The 24,713-nt window shown below is 35.2% G+C and overlaps 3 protein-coding genes and 1 long non-coding RNA gene across 5 annotated transcripts in view; 1 reads left to right on the top strand and 3 right to left on the bottom strand.

The window, feature by feature from the left end:
- Positions 1 to 24,713, top strand: part of LOC135849375 (uncharacterized) — a 498,164-nt gene that overhangs the window by 64,989 nt on the left and 408,462 nt on the right. The window lies entirely within an intron of this gene.
- On the bottom strand, positions 4,266 to 9,363 carry LOC135848096 (protein roadkill-like). 2 transcript variants are annotated; one of them, XM_065367868.1, is made up of 2 exons: positions 9,213 to 9,363; positions 4,266 to 5,428 (listed from the first exon to the last, which is right to left on the bottom strand). In XM_065367868.1, exons 1-2 carry the CDS (start codon positions 9,279 to 9,281, stop codon positions 4,496 to 4,498), a joined length of 1,002 nt encoding a protein of 333 aa, XP_065223940.1. In that variant the 5' UTR covers positions 9,282 to 9,363; the 3' UTR covers positions 4,266 to 4,495. The 2 variants fall into 2 exon arrangements, with proteins under 2 accessions (XP_065223940.1, XP_065223941.1); XM_065367869.1 differs by lacking the exon at positions 9,213 to 9,363 and adding an exon at positions 5,672 to 6,985.
- LOC135847864 (speckle-type POZ protein-like) lies at positions 17,567 to 19,029 on the bottom strand. Its single transcript, XM_065367594.1, has 2 exons — positions 18,815 to 19,029; positions 17,567 to 18,744 (listed from the first exon to the last, which is right to left on the bottom strand). The coding sequence occupies exons 1-2, from the start codon at positions 18,869 to 18,871 to the stop codon at positions 17,737 to 17,739; spliced, it is 1,065 nt and encodes a 354-aa protein (XP_065223666.1). The 5' UTR covers positions 18,872 to 19,029; the 3' UTR covers positions 17,567 to 17,736.
- LOC135847901 (speckle-type POZ protein-like) lies at positions 22,812 to 24,261 on the bottom strand. The gene is made up of 2 exons (XM_065367630.1): positions 24,063 to 24,261; positions 22,812 to 23,990 (listed from the first exon to the last, which is right to left on the bottom strand). Exons 1-2 carry the CDS (start codon positions 24,117 to 24,119, stop codon positions 22,974 to 22,976), a joined length of 1,074 nt encoding a protein of 357 aa, XP_065223702.1. The 5' UTR covers positions 24,120 to 24,261; the 3' UTR covers positions 22,812 to 22,973.

Below are 24,713 nucleotides of genomic sequence, written 5' to 3'. Positions count from 1 at the left end.
TGTTCCGTTTACTCTCTTCTTCATTCAGAATTCTGAGTATTGATCTTAATTTCATTTTCACTTCTTGTTCATTAACAAATTGGTCCCCCGAACCGGATGTCTTTACTGCCACCGTGCCGTTCGAAAAATGGAGATCATCTCCAATCAAATGAAATCACTCACTGAAATCAGCAATGATAGTGACGGCGATACAAAAATAAGTACTAGTTCAACGAGGAGTTTAGATGACAATCAACTCCATTGCAGAATTATTATTTGATGGATTAAAAAAGATAAAACCTGACAACCAGCACCTCTCTGAACTCCCTGAGGTCATCAACAAAAGAATTAAAAGAACTGTAGAATTTAAACGAGAAATACCAAGCAAAGTCAATTGATTGTGAATTAGATAATGATGTCGATCTTGAAGAACGTAACAGATTTCTGCTATAAATACTTACGTGATCGACTAAGCGCTCATCGAACATTGTTTTGAAAAAAAAATCAAAAATCAACTAAATTTGTCTATTAGACTTCCACAAGCTGATCTGCCAAAGTTTAATGGTCATCTCAAGGCACGTGGATTAACTTCAGAAACATCTTCCATAAAAACGAAAAATGACCAATCTTGAGAAGAATATTTCTCTGCACAATTGCCTTGAAGGTGACGCAAAAGATCTTGAAAGGAACATCGATATTGATGAAAATAATTACCTCAGTACCTGGCGAATCATCAATGAGCATTTCAATGAGCCGTTTCAAGAATTGACCTCTCACCTGTCAATATTACATAATCAACCTTCCATGGAATGTAAAGCTAGTCTTCGCCAACCTTCAATAAATGTTGATTTGTCACCCCCCCCTCTCTTGTAAAATACTTGAAGACATTTTCTGCTCACAGTCTCTGTCGAAAAATCGACTTCAAGTGGCTACACTGACGCTTCACTTGAAAATAGCTGAATCCAAAGGTGGTAAATTACATGGTACTCGTAATTACCCTTAATTTCTCCACCTTGATTTCAGAAGGATAGTGACCTCTTTGGAAGGGTGACTCACCCTATGAGTTGGTCAACTATTAAAATGGCCACCAAAAATCCTCTTTGAGAATGACTCAGGCCCCCACAATAAACTACTATTCCTCCTTGCAACTCTGCCATTTGCCCTTTGCATCTTAAACTAGCAAAAGTGTTCATTTTTCAAGTTTGACCTTTGTGGTAATTTAAATGAATAAATTATTCAAAATTTCATTGGATGAAATTTCCAGAAACAGCAGAAGGAGCCGAAATGGAACAGGATGTACCAACAGCGCCAACAGTGAGTTATTAATTATATTTTCAGTAAATTTTATAGACTTGTCGTTGTGCACATGGTGCACTCAAATTCACCAGAGGTCCTTTTCGGCTCCCTGGGTTCCGATCCCCCTTCTGACTATTTTAGAAACTGCTTTAGGATCCAAAAACACTTCTACTAAATTCCTCTGCCTTTTTAGTCTAAATTTTACTCACTTAGTTTCAATGAAATTAATTGGGCCCTGTGTTCTTTTTCTGCCTGGCCCTCTTTCAGGTTCCGGATGTCGCAGTAATTGATCTATTCAATTTCTCCATTTATTCAGAAGATACTTATCATTTAGAGGAATATTATTTAAATTATTTGACTCACCAGTAACCAGAAGAAATTTCATTTAAACTTTAAACCAGGCAGGAATCAACAGGTAAATACTTGGAAATTACTATAATATTATGTTCATTTTGAGAATCAAAATTCCCTTACTTAACTCTGCTTAAATTTCCCACAGTCTCGGGTTTTTAAAAAAAGTTGAAAATTTTTTATTAAACATGAAAATTTGAACATTTCTTTTCCAATATTTTGTATTTGGTGAATTAAATTCAAATAACCTTGACCTAAATTCCTCGGGCATTGTTTGACTCAAATTTTCTTTAAAATCTCTACCTCAGCAGTTTGCCTTTTTTTTCAATGTTCTCAAAAGGTAAACTTAAAAGTATCCCTGTGAAAAATTTGACTGTGTTATTTTTTGGCGCGTGTGAGGGGAAAGGAGGGTCGAGTGGGGAGCCTCCTGAAAATTTGGTTTAAAAAAGTAGTGAAAAAGTGGTATCTTTTTGTTTTTATTAAGAGTCGAAGTGTAGTTTTGCGGATTCTGTTTTTTGTTCTTTTCTTTTACTTTTCCTGACAAAATTGTAAAAAACACACTTTATCTTTCTTTTTCGCCCCAAATAATTTCTCGTTTTTTTTTTCGCGAAATGCAAACGAGCCTTGAATTTTTTATGTCGCTTTTTCTTTTGAAAATACCGATATGAGTAAATTATTATTACACCTCTCCCATCCGCACACTTTAAAAATGAGAAATGCAGACTCGAATCAATTTAGCATCTCCTCTCTCCTCCCGACAGTTGAAACGCGTAAAAAATCTGCCGACGTTTCTGCTTTTATCCTGCTTCTAGCTACATGTTGTCCTGCTTGTTAGACCCTTCGGGGATTCGTTTGGAGAGGAGGTTATTTGTCATGGAGTCCTAAAATTGTGAAAATCCGAATTTTTCTGAATGTTTGAATATTTTTTCAAAACGGAATTGGCTATTTCAGCTGTAATAACTTGATAAGAGGTTGTGGGATTCAAAATTTTTGAATAATATAAAAAATCGTGGAAGTTGAGAATGTTTGATTAATGAATGTGTACAAATAGTATAAAGTTTTATTACCACGTCTTTTTAGTGTAAAAATGTTGCAAAAGTCAAAAATTAAGAAATATGCGAGAATTATTTTTCATTAATGTGTGTACCTAATTCAACTTTATCAGTAGTGAGTGCGCGTAATTTGGGCGATGAAAGTTCTCCTTCAATTTTCTCGTGAGCGCTAACATTACGAATAGTCCAAATATATTTGATCTCGTGAACTTGCACGTGTGACGCGCAGTGAACTACATTTTCATCGTCGAGGTCAATATTTAAAGTGGAGTTCGAGTGTTCGGTCTGAAAGAAATATTATATTCGATTGAATGCGAATAGGATATCATTCTTATTATTTTTGGAGCTTTTTTGTGCCTTACATTTTTTTTTTAAATGATGCTTTACAAAAGTTTGATTAAGTAGGTTTTATAAAAATGATAGAATAGGTACTTTTTATGCATCGGAATCAGGAACCTCGATTGCAAATTGACAAACGATTCCATTGACCGAAGCGAAATTTCAAATACCCTCCCCATCCAAGTATGATATGTTGAGAAATAGTACTATTTGTACTTACTTACTCGAATAAAAAACGTGCAGTAGGAAAACAAAAATATCTTGAAAATGGTGTAAAAAATGTTCATGTTTGCATTTGTATCAACAACTCGAAAAACAGGAACCGAATTTATCCTCTAACGAGTGCAGAGAAAATAAAACGATAACGTAATGGACTCGATGATATTTTGAAATTTGTTATTGAATCATAATTAGCTCTGGTTCAAGCCGGGATCAATTCAGATAATTCGATTCGTTTACTGAAATTGAATCTGATAAGGTGATAAATTGTATAGTTGAAATATTTTTAGGAAACGATAGATGGGATAAACAGTTAAACACCACCAAATTTTGAGCTAAAAAAATGAACAAATTTTTAAAACTGTTGTTTTTTTACCTCTTGAAGTACGAATTTTTTGTACTCGTTTTGCTCGAGTTATTTTCTACTCGTATCTTTTTTCCAAGTGAAAAGAGTTCATTTTTGTAACTTTCATAAATTCAAAAAGGAACGTAACAATTTTTTATATTCCATAATGCAAATTACATGTTATATCAATTGGTAAAATTGTCATTTAATCTTCTATTTTTCACTTCGGAAAAATTATTAAGTATTTTTTGTCATGAAAAATTTTTCGTTCCCCCTTTCCCTCAATAAACAGTTGAACACCTTTCGTTTTGTTCGTATCAGGTTGACTAATTTTTGCGAAATTGAATGAAAAGACAGAAAAATCAATTTCACAGCTTGCATTCAAGTATCCGAACCTAAGAATAAAACAGAACGAGGGAGATTCTTAAGGGAGAGGGATACAATTTTGAGGGGTCCATTATTCGGTGCATGCGACAGGAGCCCATAACCGATCCACTCCGAGGGTTTCAAAGTCGCGAAAATTCAAGTTTTACTGGTTTAAAGAAAAATAAAACCTGAACATTTTGAAAGAGTCTCATAGTTCCCGATCCATCAGTCCTCAGGAGCAGGGTAACACCTTTTTGATTTTTAATTTCAATAGTTCAAAGATAAGGGATCTGTACAAAAAGTATCATAATCATCGTATATATCTGTATATTTTTATCTGTAAAGCAATGATAAATGGGCTAGTTCTGGACAGATGTAACGAAATAAGTCTAATCTAAGTTTTTTTTAATGATATAAATAGGATTTTGAATTATCATTGAATCTTATTTATTAATTAAACATTAATTTCCGTATGCTGGCTCTGCCTCTACTCAAAGTCTTCGTGATTTCCTGTGAGTTCGTGACATTACTCCGCCAAGTCCAATTTTTATGCTGCTGTATCAGATGACCGAGTCTGACGAAGTGTTTGCTCGCAAATTCTTCTCAAACCATCCAAACGATATTTAATAGCAGCTGCGAGTAATTTGTCTGCTAGTTTGTCCAAATTTTCACATTCGCCGGTGTAAATATACCTCAGCATAGAACGTAGTACATCTCCGTCCATGTTTGTGACGTTTATTCGAATTTTCTTATTTTTTCCATTTTTTGTATCCTTGCGTCGGAATATGGCAGCGAAAACAGGGCTGCGTGCGGCCAAAATATTCTTATGAGCTGGGTAGTTGGTACCATTTGTGATAAATACGACGTCCGCGAATTCCGGATTTTCCAGCATGTATTCGAAGTTTGTAGATAGATTATTTTTCATGATGGCAGAGTCTGGTATTGGATGAGGCGATAGGATCTTTCGTTGATGAGAAACATTATGAGATGGTTCGAAAAACCATTTTAGATGAATGACCATCGTTAATGTGTCGTTTTGCAGCAAGTGATTTCTAAAAAAATCATCATCCTTGCAAAGGATTTCAAAGGTGTGCCATTTGTTCCCAACTCCGGGTTTGCACCTTTGTGATTTTGCATAATGTTTATGAAGTAACACTTCTTTTTTATGATTGATGATTGAAATATTGCATTCTGCTATCGCGTCTTCAACTTTACTTTCATTAGATACAAAATTATAAAATCCAATTTCACTATAATCTCGTAGAGTTCTACTGTATGGAGGGTAAAGTCGAAGATCCCATTCGATTCTATCAGTTGTGGGTGCGCGTAACTTAGGTGATAGAACTTCTCTGCGGAGTGTCTTGTGGGCGCTAAAATTACGAATAATCCAAACATAACTGATCTCGTGTACTTGCATGTGTGTTTCGCATTGAACCATGTTTTTGTGGTTAATGTTTATAGTGGGATTTGTTTGCTCAGTCTGAAAGGAATAAATTCGATTTGATAATGATTTTAACATCTCAATAGGTACCTAATAAAAGCTAAAAGCTGGTTGATCGGACTTTGTTGGTAATTTTTTTTTTTTTTTTTTGCAATAGTTGGAAACCCCAAAAAATTGCCATGAGGCTTGACTGAATTGAGTAGGATGCGTAGGTGTATTCATAATGATTTTGAGTGGTTGGCCCAGTTGGCCTTCAAATCGATGAAACTATTATGCACTTACTTGACCGCTGCAATAGGAGGCGAAGAAGAAGATCCCAATGATGTAAAGAGGATTCATGGTTGCTTCTACCTCACACACAGAGAAGAAAAATATATCAACTGCCTCATTAGTGAAATTCTATCGGAATCTGACTCGTGAGATGAAAACTGAAATACTCATTTAACAGAATGGTTGCGTAATCAACTCTTTATCTGCGCATCAAATAATCTGAACGTGATTTTGAAATGTATTTTTGAGTAATCGTAATTAAAGCCTTTGATTTTCATTTAATTTTCGAGAGTAATCGAATTGATTAACAATTTTTGAAAAATAAGTAGATGCCTAATTGAATCGATTCCCAGCCTATGTTTTTGACAAAAAACATGGATAAAAAAATCACATTTTTATGAATGCTGGTAAAAGACGTAATGTGGATAAAATTTACATGTATGACCTACCTAACCAGTCAGCTTTTTTTCTTTCTGTTTTTTTTGTTTTTTTTGACAACATTATTCAAAAAATCTTGTCATTTACATTTTTTTGATAAAACTCTGAATTGTTCCATTTACTTACATATTCTCTTCTTCATTCAGAATTCTGAATTTTGTTCTTCATTTCATCTTTGTACCCCACTTCGAAAATAGAATTTAGATTTGAATAAACTTTGATGCCCTCCCCCCACCCCTTTTAAGCACTAGTGGCATTTTCTGCTCACAGTCTTGGTTTTTTGTTTTCGTTTTCTTTTTAAGTTGAAAATTGTTTATTTTGTAACTTGAAAATTTGAACATACTGCATTTTTTCCGGTATTTTATATTTGGTGAATTGAACAACCCCGACCTGACTCGAATTTTCTTCATAAAAAAGTGTCCTGAAGGTTTCGAAAATCTGACAAAATGTCTGAAAATTGTTTTTGAAAGTTTGACTTGAAAAACATCTCCCCCTTAGCCGTTTGTTGATTTTTTTCCAAAATTTTCAAAAGGTAAAGTAAAAAGTATTACAAGTAATTCACCAGAAATTACCAGTAATTTACTTAAAATGATGGGCAATTTACCAAAAATTACCAGTAATTTACCAGAATGAACACCAGTAAAAGTAATTTAGCAGAAATCAGAAATTACCTGTGATTAATTGAAAACCATCTGTTATTTATGAGAAATTACCTGTAAATTACACTAGGCAACGGCATGCTTGTGTTCGGGTTGAAAATGGGCTTAATCGATAGTTTAGACCCTAAAACAAAAAACAGAGTGGGATTTTTCAATTTGAATTGTTTTTGTGGTCAGGAGAGATGATCAAAGTTTCAAAAATGGCCGTTTTTGCCCTATTTCACGAGTTTCTGGCGGCACCAGTATTGTTTTTCGAAAAAAACCAAGGTCATATTCGGATTCTACGCACTTTTTTAAGTAAACATCTTTCCCGGATTTTTGATTTTCGAACATTCAAGCGCATACGGAAGATTTTCGTTTGTAACACGAGATTTTTACTGCACGAGATCCTCGCCCGCGCGAACACGGTTCCGCGCCACGATTACATCGTGGGGTAACGCCAGCGTCGCGCGCTCCGAGTTTTAAAATATGTTACAAACAAAAATCGTCCGTATGCGCTTGAAACTTCGAAAATCGAAAATCCGGGAAAGATGTTTACTTAAAAAAGTGCGTAGAATCCGAATATGACCTTGGTTTTTTTCGAAAAACAATACTGGTGCCGCCAGAAACTCGTGAAATAGGGCAAAAACGGCCATTTTTGAAACTTTGATCATCTCTCCTGACCACAAAAACAATTCAAATTGAAAAATCCCACTCTGTTTTTTGTTTTAGGGTCTAAACTATCGATTAAGCCCATTTTCAACCCGAACACACGAAAAAAGTCAAAAATTGTTGCCTAGTGTTATCAGAGATTACCAATTACGTACCAGAAATTACCATTAATTTACTAGATCATTGTAAAAATAAATGTAGACATGCAATTGATCCAAGATAACCAGTTATTTAACATAAATTCAGGGTATCTCTTGTGAAAGTATAGTAAAAAAGTTGTGAATTTAGTCAAAAATAAGGTAGTGAAAAAACTTGAAAATTCAAACACACAACAAAAACCTTAAAATCATTTTAAAAAAAGGTTTCGATGAGATTGGCAACTTGTTTTTTTAAAAATAATTTTGATTTAAATTGAAAAATATGTACTTTGTATACAAATTTTCTTTAAATTTTAGTTGTTTTGAAAATTTTCACCAATTTTTTGTTGGCGTGTGAGGGGGAGAGGGGGTCGAGTGAGGAGCTTTTTGAAAATGTGGTTTAAAAAAGCAGTGAAAAAGTAGTATCTTTTTGTTTTCTTACAGAGTATAGACGTGTAATTTTGCTGATTCTGTTTTCTCTTTTTTTTCCACTTTTCCTGGCAAAATTGTAGAGAAACATGATAATTCTTCATTTTTTTGTGCAAAATGCAAAAAAGTCTTGAATTTTTTTTCGCTTTTTCCTTTGAAAATGAAAAATACTGGTATTAGTAAATTACATACATCTCCTCCCACACTTTGAAAATGAGAAGTGCAGACTTGAATAATTTCAACTCCTCTTTGGGCGCTACCCGATCCTTTCAGAGCTGAAAAAGTCAATAGGGAAACGAAATGTTGGAAAATTTTTGCGAAAATTGTGTACTTAACCAAGTATCAAGTTTTATGACCACGAATTTTTTTGTGTAAGTTTTTGCATAGTTTAAGGAAAAAGTTGTGTCTGATCTTGGTCGTTGTGGTATTCTCGGGCGTAGTAGATGTAGAACCTGGTGAAAGAATCTTCCGTTGATGTGAAACATTATGAGATGGTTCAAAAAACCATTTTAGATGAACGACCATCGTTAATGTGTCATTTTGCAATACGTGGTTTCTAAAATTATCGTCTTTCTTGAAAATGATGAACCCCTGGTTCCAAATCCAATCGGTCGAATACTTTTTTGATTCTATGTGACTCTGAAGTAACACTTCTTTTTTATGATTGATAATTGAGATAGTGCATTCTCCGTCCACTGATTTAGCTACACTTTCATCGGATAGAAATACTTCCAGCAAAATATGTTCTCTACCATGAAAGTACGATCTGAGTTCAAGTCGAAGATCCCATTCAACTTTATCAGTTGTGAGTGCACGTAACTTGGGCGATGAAAGTTTGTCTGCAAATTTCTCGTAAACGCTGAAATTACGAATAGTCCAAATATATTTGATCTCGTGAACTTGCACGTGTGTCGCGCAGTGAACTACATTTTCATTGTCGAGACTAATATTTAAAGTGGAATTTGGGTGTTCGGTCTGAAAGAAATTATATTCGATTGAATACGAATAGGATATCTTATTAGTTTTGGAGCCTTTTTATGCCTTACATTTTTTTTTTTCAAATGATGGCTTACAAAAATTTAATAAAGTGGGTACATTATTATAAAAATGATCGAATACTTTTCATGCCTCGGAATCGCAGGAACTTTGATTGACAAACGATTCTTTTGACCGAAGCGAAATTTCAAATATCCACCCATCCAAGTATATGTTGAGAAATGGTCTCGTATTTGTACTTACTCGAATAAAACACGTGCAGTAGGGAAACAAAAATACGAGTATCTTGAAAATGGTGTAAACAGTGTTCATGATCGCGTCTGTATCAACAACTCGAAGAGGAGGAACCGTTTATCCCCACAATTTAAACGAATTTATTCTCTAACGAGTGCAAAGAAATTAAATCGATAACGTAATAGACTTGTTGAGATTTTGAAATTTGCTATCGAATCATGATTACTTAGCTAGGGTTCAAGCCGTGATCAATTCGGATGAATGAATTTGTTTATTGAAACTTGATCTGATAAGTTGATGAAATGATATAGTTGGGATATTTTTAGGAATGAATAGAGGGGGTAAACACGACTGAAAAACAAGTCAGAATAAGAATCGAATTACTCGACAGGAATAGGAAATCAAAATTAGTCTGGCATATTCAAAAATCAGCAGGGGGAGGGAATCTAAATTTTAAATGTTTTTTTTTGGTCTCGAATGACCTCGAGTGTCACGTATCCTACCTGTCTGAAGGGTATTCCCGAGTAAAACAGGTCTGTTTTTTCATAAAAACTACGTATCAGAAAGTCCTATTTTTACCCGGATTGTCAAAAAGTCTCATATTTACCAGTATTGTAAAAAAGTTCCATTTACTGACAAAACGGTCAAAAAGTCCTACTTTGTTTTCAAAATTATTGATAAATCCCTGCTTTTTTGGCAAAACATCCAAAAAGTATGGATGTTCACCTGAAAATATCAAAGAAGTCTTGTTTTGTCAAATTGAAGTCCTGTTACCGACTTTTCGGAGAAAAGTGGAGTATTGTATTTGTTGCGATAGTGGAAGTTGGGTCGGGGAGTGACTTTTCTTTGCGTTTCGAGGGTCTGGGATCACGATAGGCTCATTCCCAAAATTTCAGGTTTCCTTATATAAGGTTTATATATATACATATATATAGAGATATATATATACAATTTTTTTTTTGAATTTTTGATTTAATTCGAAAGCTACGAACTTTTGGATCGAAGTGAATATGCGAAATTATAGAGATCGTAGAGGCCTACTTAGATTTCAAGTTTCATCAAAATCGGTTCAGCCGTTTTCTAGGTAATGAGTTTTGAAAAATTTCGAAAAAAAATTTTGTCGCTCGATAAACTTGGAAGCTGCGTTCTTTTGGAACTTGATGATGATGCCAAAATGTTCGGCTAGTAGCCTAGTTGTGACATTTAAAATTTGATCAAAATCGGTTCAGCCGTTGCTGAGAAATTAAATTTTTAAAAAATTTTGTGCAAAGTCACCCCCCGAAAATTTGAAAAAGCTCATTTTTGTTTTCGATTACGTAAGAAAGCTACGAACTTTTGGATCATGGTGCAAGTGCGAAATCATAGGAATGGTGATGGACTTGTGATACTTCAAGTTTCAGAAAAATTGGTTCAGTCGTTACTCAAGGTAATGATTTTTAAGTGAAAAATGTCGAAAAAAAATTTTGTCGCTCGATAAACTTGGAAGCTTTGAACTTTTGAAACACGATGATGGTGACAAATTGTCCGGCTAGTATCCAAGGGCTGACATTTTGAGTTTCATCAAAATCGGTTCAAAGGTTCCTGAGAAATAAATTTTTAAATGAATTTTTAAGTGAAAAATGTCGAAAAAAAATTTTGTCGCTCGATAAACTTGGAAGCTTTGAACTTTTAAAACACGATGATGGTGACAAATTGTCCGGCTAGTATCCAAGGGCTGACATTTTGAGTTTCATCAAAATTGGTTCAACCGTTCCTGAGAAATGATTTTTTAAAAGTTCAATTTTAAATGAATTCGTGTGCCAAGTCTTTACTTAAATATTTAAGTACTCGTATGTGATGAGGTGAATTTACACATAAAATTTAATTTCTCAGCAACGGCTGAATCGATTTTGATCAAATTTGAAATTTCAGAACTACACTACTTAGCGGAGATTTCGCCATCATCATCAAGTTCCAAAAGTTCAAAGCTTCCAAGTTTATCGAGCGACAAAATTTTTTTTCGACATTTTTCACTTAAAAACTCATTTAAAAATTTATTTCTGAGGAACGGTTGAACCGATTTTGATGAAACTCAAAATGTCAGCCCTTGGATACTAGCCGGACAATTTGTCACCATCATCGTGTTTCAAAAGTTCGAAGCTTCCAAGTTTATCGAGCGACAAAACTTTTTTTCGACATTTTTCACTTAAAAATCATTACTTTGAGTAACGACTGAACCAATTTTTCTGAAACTTGAAGTATCACAAGTCCATCACCATTCCTATGATTTCGCACTTGCACCATGATCCAAAAGTTCGTAGCTTTCGCGCGTAATCGAAAACAAAATTTTCAAAAGCTCAAAGCTTTCAAATTTGTCGAGCGACAAAATTTTTTTTCAGAATTTTTCAAAACTCATTACCTAGGAAATGGCTGAACTGATTTCGATGAAACTTGAAATCTCACTAGGTTTGCTCGATTCCTATTAAGTACACGACCCTCAATTTTTTGTGAATCATTCGTGAACGAATTGATCAATTTTTTGAAAGAACCATTCGCCAACGAATCTTTAATTTATGAATAAATTCGTTCGCGAATGAGTCACTAATACGAATCAATTCGTTCGCGAATGATTCATTGAAAATTGAGTAAATGAATCAATTCGTTCGCGAACGAATCACATGTCTGAATCGGTTCGTTCGTGAACGATTCACTTGTATGAATTAATTCGTTCGCGAACGATTCACTTGTACGAATCGATTCGTTCGCGAACGATTCACTTGTACGAATCAATTCGTTCGCGAACGATTCACTTGTATGATTCGATTCGTTCGCGAACGAGTCACTTATACGAATCGATTCGTTCGCGAACGAGTCACTTATACGAATCGATTCATTCACGAACGAGTCACTTGTACAAATCGATTCGTTCACGAACAAGTCACTTATACGAATCAGTTCGTTCGCGAATCACTGTTTAAATAACAGTGGATCAATTCGTTCGTAAAAGATATTTATTTTACGAAAAGTCGGTCTTCTCACGCTTACTGCGTGAGAGTTTTTTTTTTTTGTTTTTTTTGAATAAGTGAAGATTCTCAGAAAGTTCTAATTTTTGTAAAAAGTGTTGGAAAGTTGGATTTTCTTCTAAAAATGTTAGAAATCACCAATTTTGTCAAAATTTTTACGAGGTCCTAATTTTTGCCCCAAAAAAGAGGAAAGGATTTTGTTTTCTTTACAGAATTAATGCTTATCTTTCGCTAAGGGCTTCGAGACACCAAAGAGCCCCTGGGGATTCACGTTTAAACCAAAAATGTGCCGTTTTCATTCTCTCTAAACATGCATTTTTGAAAGCTTTAGAAATTTTTAATCCTCCAATATTTAAATTCTAAAATTGTGGACTCCAAAAAAGTAAACTCATCATAAGAAAACATTATTTTTATGTCCCAAAATATCAATGTTTGAAAGTTTTTGTCTCGTTTTTTTTCAAATTGTACTCTTAAAAAAATACATCATTCAAATTTTAAGAAATTTTCAAGCCAAAAAACCCCTTTTTTCACCTGAAAAAACAATGATTTTTTTACTTCTCGAAAGAAGCTTTTGCACTCGCTTCACTCGGGTCTGTTTTCTTCTCATTTTCAAATTTAAAATTTTCAAAAACTCATCATTCGAATTCTGAAATTTCGGATCAAAAGATATAAACCAGTTTTTATAACACTGTTTTTTCATCTCTCGAAACCCCAATTTGTGAAAGCTTTTGCCCTTATTGCTTCACTTGGTCCAATCCCTATCTACTCGTGTAAACTGAAAAGAAATCCGTGTTTTGAAACTTCCACATAAATTCAAAAGGGAAAATAATGATTTTCCAATGAACCTTAGTTACTTAATGCAAGTGTTATAATATTTGGCAAAATTGATCTATTTTTTCACGCACTATTCGACAATTTTTAGTCGCCTCCCCAAGGTTACAATGTACCATAACTTAGATTATAGCTCAAGTTTAAGATACTGCGGTTTAATTTTGAAGGGGTAGATAATTTATTTACGGAGCTAAGCCAATAAGGGGGAAGATAATTTATAGAAGACGAGTTGGCCTCCCAGTGAGGGGAGCTACTCGTAATGCTACCCAAATTTTTTAGATATTTTTGGGCACCACTCGATCCTTTTGGAGCTAAAAAAGTCAACAGGGAAACGAAATATTTGAAAATTTTTGCGAAAATTGTGTACTAACTATCGAGTTTTATTACTACATATTTTTAGTGTAAAAATGTTGCAAAAGTCGAAAATTTTTAAAGATGCGAGATTTATTTTTTATTGATTTATTACATATTTTTTCAAAATATTTTTTTGTGTAAGTTTTTGCATAGTTTAAGGAAAAAGTTGTCGCCGACCTTGTTCGTTGTGGTATTCTCGGGTGTAAATGTACTCGTGGGACCTGGTGAAAGAATCTTCAGTTGATGAGAAACATTATGAGATGGTTCAAAAAACCATTTTAGATGGATGACCATCGTTAATGTGTCGTTTTGCAGCACGTGGTTTTTAAAATAATCGTCTTTCGTGAACTCGAACAACGCGTACCAACGATAATCGGTCGAATACTTTCTTGATTGTACGTGCTGCCGAAGTAACACTTCTTTTTTATGATTGATAATGGAGATAGTGCATTCTCCTTCTACTAATTTAACTACACTTTCTTCGGATAGAAATACTTTAATCATGATACATTCTTTACCACGACAGTGTGATTTGAGGTCAAGTAGAAGATCCCATTCAACTTTATCAGTTGTGAGTGCACGTAATTTGGGCGATGAAAGTTTTTCTCCAAATCTCTCGTGAGCGCTAAAATTACGAATAGTCCAAATATATTTGATCTCGTGGACTTGCATGTGTGTCGCGCAGTGGACTACATTTTCATTGTCGAGGTCAATTTTTAAAGTGGAAGTTGAGTTTTCGGTCTGAAAGAAATATTATATTCGATTGAATGCAAATAGGATATTTGATTAGTTTCGGAGTTTTTTCATGCCATAGATGGGTACATTTTTGAATGATGGCTTCCAAAAATTTGGTTATACATATTATAACAAAAATGATAGAATACCGTTTTATGTACGATCGAAATTTTAAATACGCTTTATATATACAGGTATAGTCCATGTTGAGAAATGCTACTAGTTGGTACTTACTCGAATAGAAAACGTGCAGTAGGAAAACAAAAATATCTTGAAAATGGTGTAAAAAGTATTCATGTTCGTGTTGTTTGTATCAACAACTCGAAGAGGAGGAACTGTTTGTCTTCACAATTTAAATGAATTTATTCTCTAACGAGTGCAGAGAAAATAAATCGATAACTTATTTGATGAACTTTATGAGATTTTGAAATTTGTTATCGAATCAATTCGGATAAATGAATTCGTTTATTGGAATTGAATCTGATGAAGTGATGTACATAATTGTAGTTTGAATATTTTCAGTAAAGGATAGAGGGGGTAAACACGAACAAGAAACAAGTCCTGGGATTCACGTTTAAACCAAAAATATACTATTTTCACTCTCTCTAAACGAATTTTTGCAAGCGTTAGAAATTTTTGATCATCTAATATAATTTAAATTCTGAAATTGCGGAGTCAAAAAAATATACTCATCATAAGAAAACACTATCCCAAATTATGAACTTTTGAAAACTTTTGCCCTCGCACTTTAAAAAAAATACATCATTCAATTTTTATGAAATGTTCAAGCCAAAAAAAAGTTTTTTTCACCTGAAAAAACAATGTTTTTTTTTTTATGTATGTACTTCTCGAAACAAGCTTTTGCACTCGCTTCACTCGGGTCTGTTTCCTTTTCATTTTCAAATTAAAATTTTTAATTACTCATCATCCGAATTCTAAAATTTTGGATCAAAAGATATAAACAAGTTTTTAAAACACTGTTTTTTCACCTCTCGAAACCCGAATTTGTGAAAGCTTTCGCCCTTGCTTCACTTGGTCCAATCCCTATCTATAAACTGAAAAGAAATCCATGTTTTGAAACTTCCATAAATTCAAAAGGGAAAATAATGATTTTCCAATGAACCTTAGATACTGAATGCAAGTGTTATAATATTTGACAAAATTGGTCTATTTTTTCGGGCACTAGTCGACAATTTTTAGTCGCGTCCATCCCCCTCCCCTTCCCCCAAATAAAACTTCCAGTTTTTTTCTTGTCTGGTTGACTTATTTTTGCGAAATTGAAATAAAAATCAATTGTACGATTATTTACATTCAAGTATTCGACCCTGAGAAAAAACAGGAGAAGAAAGATTGGTGGGAGGGGCATTTTGAGTATCTCATTTGGCGCATTCGACATGGACCCACAATCGACCCGTTTTCGAAAATATCTTGGTTTTTGGGCTTCAGCCTGTACCCAGCCTGTTTTGGAAAAATGGCCCAGTTCCAAAATATATTTTTTCAGATGGGGGGGGGGTGTGGGGTTGAAATTCTGTCTGATGGGATATTTTTGCATCTTCTATTCTCCTCAAAAAGCTCATTTTGGGGACATGGGCACTTCCCCATCCGATTTTGGGTCAGAAAAAGGTTGGCAATATGGGTGTCGTTTCCATATGAATTGAACCCCCTGAACACGAATATGAAGTTGGATTTACTATTGGACCCTTCTAAGGGTCCCATTTAGCGGAAGGGGGGTATGTTGCCCCAACATTGGGTTTTTCGTGAAAAATCAATTCATATGAAAACGACACCCATCAAAAAAAAAAAATCAAAAGTCGAAAAGATTCAAAAAATGATCAAATTTTTATTTTTTTGTTATGAGTGTAATTTTTATCAACTTTTTCATGAAATACGCCAGAAAGAGGTCAAAATAAGACAATTGAATAAATTTAAACATTTTTTTAGGGTTGAAATTGAACATTGAATTTTTTCGAATTTTGATTTTCTTGTGAGGAGTTCATTTCATCGAGTGAAAGGGTTTTTTCAAGTTTTTCGGCAAATACGTAAAAATAGGAGTCAAATGGGTCAACTTCACCTATCAAAACTTTTTTTTCAAGTTTTTTAAATCGAAAAATAACATTTTTTCGCAAACTTAAAATTTTTTTAAATCGACTTTGCAACATGTTACCATCCCAGTTTTTTAATATTTTGTTCAGCATAAAAAGTTGTCCATAGTATATTTTTTTCAGGATTTTTGAGGGTCGGAACGGTGTGAAAATTTACGTTTGGAAACTTTTTGAGCTAATTTTTTGTACGAAAAGAAGTGGAAACACTGATTTTTATGATATCACCGAAAAGCCTTTCAAAACCCCTAACTATAAGAAAAAGTTCCATTTTGGTAGGTATCGCGGTTATTGAGTAATCCATTACTGAAATGGATGATATTTTAGGATCACTGAAAACTTTGACACCCCCTGGCTGCCTTTAAAAATGGGCTGGAGGGCTTCGATTTGCGCCATTGGTCATCCCTTCGGAAGGTCATTCCACAGGAAAAATTTCAAAAAAGTCGCCGAACCCCCCTACCACTTCCTGGTCTAATTGACGTGGAATGACCCAAGTGTTTATTTTTCTAACTGTATGACACAAAAAACACATATTGATGAGTTTTTTGAGTGTTTAAAGATGACCCAACTGGAGAAAAAATTTGAAAAAATTTCCAAAAATGGTACTCGCCTGAACATATTTTCAGAAGTAAAAAAAATTTGTGTTCCGGAATTAGGTTCGGAGATACGACGGTTTCAAATTTTCTTTTGTCAATATCTCTCCCCCCAGGGGGGCAAAAAAATTTTGATAAGTCTCCTCAATACATTTTGGGTGAATTCAAAATTTTGTAATCAAAACTCGTTGAAATGTGATTTTTTCCCCCGAGAAAAAAGCGTTTGTTCCCCATTGTGGACAGGGGGAGAGTGGGGGATTTTTTTGGCTCCAACATTTTTTTAAAAATGTACTCAACAATGTTTCATTAAAATTTCAAAAATCCGAGGACTGGGGAATTTCACCTATTTTACCCAGGAATACCCTTTAAAACTGACCCAGCTCATTTTCAACGATTTTTGTTTCAGTTTTTTTTCAAAATTAAACTACTCAACACTGTCATTTGAGTGGAAAATAGTGTTGTATGTGGTGAATTGAATTTTTTTCCAAAAAAAATGTCTCACTAGTTGCTCTGTTTGAGGTGAGACAGAACGGTTTGAACTTCGGATTTGGAAGAAGCAGTGGCGAGCAGAGATTATAATATATTGTTCATGAAAAAATGAAAATAAAAATACAACTGTGCGAAATGATCGAATGAATCTTGTAAAATAGTGTTTCGAATGATCAGACGACATGTTTGATTTGAAAATGTTACTTTATTCGTATCGGTTCGATGCATTTGAATTCTACAAAAATGATTAGCACACCATAAATGTGGATTAAGAGACATTATAATGATTAAAAATTTAATTGATACATTTTCATTTAAGAAAAAAAATTGAACAAATGCAAAAAAATTCAAGTATCTTCGCGTTGGCATTGTGAAAGCGAGCATTTCATAAAATTGTTCGTGATTATTCCCAGCTCTTAGCTGGCTGTGTTCAACTGGCGAGCAGACCGTTTGCTATGACTTCGTCCACTCTGGATTTCAATTTATCGGCGTGGTGTTTTTCTGCAAATGCCAGCAGCCTTGCTGCGTTTTCAACCGATAAACTCTCGCAAAGCTTTTCTTCGCAGATTTTTCGCAGTCCGTCCAAACCGTATTTTGCTGCTGCTACGAATAGTTTGTCGGCTAGTTTCTCGAAGTCATCACATATTCCGGTGTAAATGTATCTCAGCATAGCGTGCAGTACTTCTCCATCCATGTTTTTGCTGACGTTTATTCGAATTTTCTTATTTTTTCCACTTTTTGTATCTTTGCGTCGGAACATGGCAGCGAAAACAGGACTTCGTGCGGCCAAAATGTTCTTATGAGCTGGGAAGTTACCGCCATTTGTGATGAATACGACGTCCGCGAATTCCGGATTTTTCAGCATCGATTCGAAATTTTCGGAAAGATTATTTTTCACGATGACAGTGTCGATGTCGGGTGTTGGATGGGGCGATGGGATCTTGCGTTGAAAAGAAACATCATTAGTAGATGATTCAGAAAAACATTTTATGTGGAATAACATCGTTAATGTATCATTTTGCAGCAAGTGACTTCTAAAAAAGTCGTCATTTCTGCAAAGGGTCTCATCATTCCTGATCCATCGATCCTCACGCACAGGTACACAACTTATTGATCTTAGATGTTTATGAAGTAACACCTCTTTATTATGATTGATGATTGAAACATCGCAATCTGCCAGCACTTCTTCAACTACACTGTCGTTGGATGTAAATATATTAAACCGAACATCCTCGTCCCTACCTCCTGGGGGGCACCAACCGTTTGGGTGTAGTCGAAGATCCAATATAATTTCATCAGTTGTGGATGCGCGTAACTTGGGTGATAGAATTTCCCTTATATGGTGGTCGTAAGCGCTGAAATTTTCAATAACCCAAGTATATTTGATCTCGTGAACTTGCATGTGTGTCTTGCAATAAACCATATCTGTGGGCTCAGTCTGAAAGGAATAATTTGATTTAATAATGATTTTAACATTTCACCTAACAAAAGCTGAAAACTGGGCTTACTTGACCGCTGCAATAGGAGGCGAAAAATAACACCCCAGTGATGTAAAAAGGATTCATGTTTGCTTCAACTTTACGTACACGCAGAGAAGAAAAATATATCAACTGTCTTATTAGTAAAATTCTATCATGATTCGACTCGTGGATCTGCGAAATTAGAACTGAAACAGAATTTTTTCAACGAATGTTTGCGTAAATAACTCTTTATCTGCTCATCCAATAATCTGAACATGATTTTGATATGCAATTCTGAGTAATCGTAATTTTAACCCTTCTATGGCTCATTAAATTTTCGGGAGTAATCGCGAATCGATTAGCAATCTTTGACAAATAAGTACCTAATTGAATTTCAACAATTTAAGCCAAAAATTATCAGTAATTTCCCAGAACTTATCGGAAATTTTTCTAAGAAGACTCATAATGGATCGATTCAATATTAGTAATTCACCAGAAAAAATCGGGTATTAGAAGTATCCTAAGGTCTTGTGCAATGAAGACCCCATGAATTCGTTCTAAGCAGATGCGAAAAAAACGTATCTTATCGTGAGTTTTTAATGAACTGAATGAGGTTTACAAAGTTCATACATATCATTATGGAATCGTAATTAATTAAGGATTAATGTCCACATATTGGCTTTAGCTCAAATCAAAATCTAATCGAAAGATTCCAGTTATCGAGTCTTGAATTTGTTTATTTCTTCTCCTCATTCTCTGTATGGCATCCATTTATAATAATTACTTATAGATCAATTAAAGTATTTCCTTGAGTAATTTTCTGCAAAGTTTGACAATCAGTGTTGCCGTTTTGGTCTCTCAGATTTATACAAAAAAAGATACAGAAAGGGTTTTGTGGGCCCTAGTTCCTAACCCTTGCTGGGCCCTATGCCCTAACCCCTGATTCCAAAAATTTTGTGCCCCACCCTCCTTAAAAAGAAACAATCCAACAAACAAATTTCAACTCAATTTTTTTAGCATTCGTTGCTTATTTGCTAATAATTTTGTTCTTTTTACGTTTTTACTAACTTTTGGTACCTGTTACGTACCTAACTAGAGATAATTATTTTGAAGCATGTGTTACCAAAACGCACTAGGTTCATTTTCAAAGATTCTGAGGTTGCAAGGTCATCTGGAATAAAGTTGCGGCCCAAAATGGCTGATTTTCTGATATGTTGTGCCCAAGGGTCTTGGCTACAACATATCAAAAAATCAGTTGACTTGGGCCATTTCTACGTTTCCAAATTGTACTAAGTACCCTGAATTTCTTATCTATATTTTTTTCGACTTTTGAAACCAAATTTATTACATCCTGACAAAGAGGAGATGGATAGCGGCATTTCAAGATGTCAAGACCTACCCAGGCAAGGACTGTGAAAGCGACCATCAACTACTTGTAGAGGAGCTGTTGCCAAGACCTCAAGCAAACAGGAACCCACCCCAGGTAGTAAACAGATGGTACCTTGGAAAAAATCGGACCGATAAGAAAGCAGCAAAGATGAACCTAAGAGAGCTGGCTAAACAAGATGGAAACAACGACCTGACCACTGAGGAAATGTGGGCTGGCATGAAAGAATGTCTAGAGAAGGCAGCAGAAGGGGTCAAGAAGCCGGATAAAACAAGGAAAGAGTGGATATCAGATGAAACATGGGAAGTTATTCGAGCAAGGAAGAGCCTCAAGAGGGAGCTAAGTGACACAACAAAGGCAAAGCAGTACAAACAGATGCAGAAATAGGTCAGAAAGAAGTGCAGAGTAGACAGGAACGAGTACATAAACAAAATATGTTCAGAAATAGAAAAACATGAGAACAAGAAGGAGACCAAAGACATGTTCCAGAAAATCAAAACCATTACCCGCACTTTTGAAGCAAGATCACTCCCAGTCAAGTGCTCACAAACAAGGAGGAAGTGAAGGAAAGATGGCGAGAATATTGTGATAAACTAATGGCAGATGACTCTCACAACAGAGGTGACCAAGGCGAATCAGAGCTAACAGAATCTGCAACAAGGTCGGGGAAGAAGGAAAATGGCTCAAAGACTGGACTACATCTGTGTTTGTACCTCTGCACAAGAAAGGTTCAAAGATTGAGTGTTGGAACTACAGAACTATATCACTGATATAGCATGCAAGCAAGGTACTACTGGTAATCATACACGAGCGTATCAAAGTGTACATCCTGCCACAGATGCCACCAGAACAGGCGGGTTTTGTGCCAGGAAGAGGCACAAGAGAACAAATCCTAAATGCATGCCAAGTGATTGAGTGGAAGATCCTCTGGAAAAACCTCAAAAAGCTTGGAGTACTAGAGCACCTTGTCAGTCTTATGAAAAGTCTGTATCAGGACAATGTGGCACAGGTGAGAGTTGAAGGAGAGCTCACCAATCATTTCCATACAGCAAAGGGAGTAAGACAAGGATGCATACTAAGCCCAATCCTCTTCAATGCATATGGAGAATGGGTAATGAGAACTACCCTAGAGGATTGGGAAAAGGGAGTCACATATGCCAATGACACAACCCTGCTCTCAGAAACACCAGATGAGATGAAGGAAATGCTCAGGAAAATTGAAGAAGCCAGCAATGATGCAGGCCTGAGAGTCGACAAAGGAAAAACGAAGATAATGATAATCGATAGGGAGCAAAAGAACAGACCTGAAATATTGGAGATTGATGGTATAGAGGTTGTGCAGGACTTTATGTACCTTGGTTCATTAATACAGAATCAGGGATGCTCAGCCGAAGAAATCAGGAGAAGGTCGGCTATAGCAAAGACAGCAATGGGAAAGCTCAACCGGATATGGAAAAGCCACAACATCACTAAGGCCACAAAGCTGAGAATAGTAAAAACGCTAGTCTTCTCCATCTTCCTGTATGCATCAGAGTGCTGGACAATACGCAAGGCAGATCAAGATAAAATTGACGCATTCAAAATGTACTGCTACAAACGCATGCTAAGGATATCATGGGTCCAGAAAAGAACAAATGGGTCAATAATTCAACAACTGGGTGTAAAAGAAAGGCTAAGCACAGTCATCAGGAGAAGAATACTTACTGCGCTACTTTGGAATCATCGTCAGACAGGACAACTTGGAAAAGTTGACAGTCCATGGCCACATAGAAAGCAAGAGGGGAAGGGGAAGATCACCCACCTGATAAACATTTTTCGCGCTGTGTGATAATTTTAGAAAAAGGAAGGTAAACTTACAGCTCAAGCAACGCGAGAGCGAAAAATTTTTGAAAAAATTGGTCCTGGAAACGAAAAAACGCCTTTTTCGGCATGTTTCATGGAAGAAAATCAAAAAAATCCTTTATATTTCTGTACTTTTTGGCGTTATACGGGAAACCGCAACACTGCTGGCGTTTTGCTCGTTGCTCTCACAACATGTTGGTCAAGAGAGAACTAATCCACCAGATGGCGTTCTCAAGTAACTAATCCAGAACGATTTTCTCCCAGCTCTGAGTGGTAGAAAATACTGAAATTCCTCCCATTACAATTTAAATGGCACTGCAAATTTTAAAATGAGCAGGGTCAAAAATTTTGGGTGCCCGAATTCTTTTTTAGATTTTGGGCAAATTTTTGAAAATTTAAAACTGATCTAGTTCATTTTCAACGATTTTTGTTTCAATTTTTTTTTCCAATTAAAAATTTCAAAACTGTTATTTGAGAATGTCCAGTGGATAATAGTAAGTAGGTATTGTATGTGGTGAAGAATTGAATTTTTAAAAGAAATTTTTCACTCTAGTTGCTCTGTTTGAGGTAGAATGTCGGTTTTGCTCTTCGGATTTGGAAGAAGCATGCAGTGGCGAGCAGAGATCAGAAATGAAAGAATAAAATAGCAAAATACAACTATGCGAAATGATTGAATGAATTTTGTAATACATATGTATAGTGTTTCATCGAATGATCAGACGACATGTTTAATATAAAAATGTTACTTTATTGGTATCGGTTCGATGCATTTGAATTCTACACAAATTATTAGCACACCCAAAAGTTGATTAAGAGTCATTATAATGATTGGAAATTTAATTGATACATTTTCGTACAAGAAAAAAAAACTGAACAAATGCAAAAAATTCAAGTATCTTCGCGTTGGCATGGCATTGTGAAAGCGAGCGTTTCTTAAAATTGTTCGTGATTTCCAAGCTCTTAGCTGGCTGGCTGTGTTCAACTGGCGAGCAGACCGTTTGCTATGACTTCTTTCACTCTGGATTTCAATTTATCAGCGTGGTGTTTTTCTGCAAATGCCAACAGCCTTACTGCGTTATCAACTGATAAACTCTCGCAAAGCTCTTCTTCGCAGATTTTTCGCAGTCCATCCAAACCGTATTTTGCTGCTGCTACGAATAGTTTGTCGGCTAGTTTCTCGAAATTATCACATTTTCCGGTGTAAATGTATTTCAGCATAGCGTGCAGTACTTCTTCGTCCATGTTCGCTTCGTTTATTCGAATTTTCTTATTTTTTCCATTTTTTGTATCTTTGCGTCGGAACATGCCAGCGAAAACAGGACTTCGTGCGGCCAAAATAAGCTTATGAGCTGAGAAGTTACCGCCATTTGTGATGAATACGACGTCCGCGAATTCCGGATTATTCAGCATCGATTCGAAATTTTCGGAAAGATTATTTTTCACGATGACAGTGTCGGGTGTTGGGATCTTGGGTTGAAGGGAAACATCATTAGCAGATGGTTTCAAAAAACATTTTATGTGGAATAACATCGTTAATGTATCATTTTGCAGCAAGTGTCTTTGAAAAAAGTCGTCATTACTGCAAAGGGTCAAGTCATTCTCGATCCATCGATCCTTCCGCACAGGTACACAAATTATTGAATTCAGATGTTTATTAAGTAACACCTCTTTATTATGATTGATGATTGAAACATCGCAGTCTGCCAGCACTTCTTTAACTATACTTTCGCTGGATGTGAATATATTAAACCGAACATCCTCGATGAAACTTCCTGTCCAGCCATTAGGGTGTAGTCGAAGATCCAATTCGATTCTATCAGTTGTGAGTGCGCGTATCTTGGGTGATAGAAATTCACGTTGAGTATATTTATCGTAAGCGCTGAAATTTTTAATAACCCAAGTATATTTGATCTCGTGAACTTGCGCGCATGTCTTCTTGCAATGAACCAGAATATTTTCAGAGTCCACGTTTATAGAGGGATTTGTGGGCTCGGTCTGAAAGGAATAATTTGATGTAATAATGATTCTAAAATCTCACCTGAAAAAAGCTAAAAGAGCTGGACTTACTTGACCGATGCAATAGAAGGCGAAAAATAACACCCCAGTGATGTAAAAAGGATTCATGTTTGCTTCAACTTTACGTACACGCAGAGAAGAAAAATATATCAACTGTCTTATTAGTAAAATTCTATCGGGATCTGACTCGTGGATCTGCGAAATTAGAACTGAAACATAATTTTTTTCAACGAATGTTCGCGTAAATAACTGTTTATCTCCTCATCCAATAGTCTGAAAATGATTTTGATATGCAATTCTGTGTAATCGTAATTTTAACCCTGCAATGGCTCATTAAATTTTCGGAGTAATCGAATGATTAGCAATTTTTGACAAATAAGTACCTAATTGAATACTTATCGGAAATTTTCCTGAGAAGACTCATAATGGATTCAATATTAGTAATTCACCAGAAAAAATCGGGTATTAGAAGCATATCCTAGGTCTTGTAAATGAGAACCTATGAATTTGTTCGTAAGTAAGTTTTTAATGAATTGAATGAGTTCTAAATAGTACATAGGTACATATCATATGGAATCATAATTAATTAAGGATTAACGTCCACAAATTGGCTTTAGCTCAAATCAAAATCTAATCGAATGTATCCTGCAATTATCGAGTTGAGTCTTGAATTTGTTCATTTCTTCTCCCCATTCTCTGTAT

Source organism: Planococcus citri, chromosome 5 (assembly GCF_950023065.1).
Source record: "Planococcus citri chromosome 5, ihPlaCitr1.1, whole genome shotgun sequence".
NCBI lineage: Eukaryota > Metazoa > Arthropoda > Insecta > Hemiptera > Pseudococcidae > Planococcus > Planococcus citri.
Note: the sequence above shows the minus strand (reverse complement) of the source record. Positions and strands in the feature narration are given on the sequence as shown.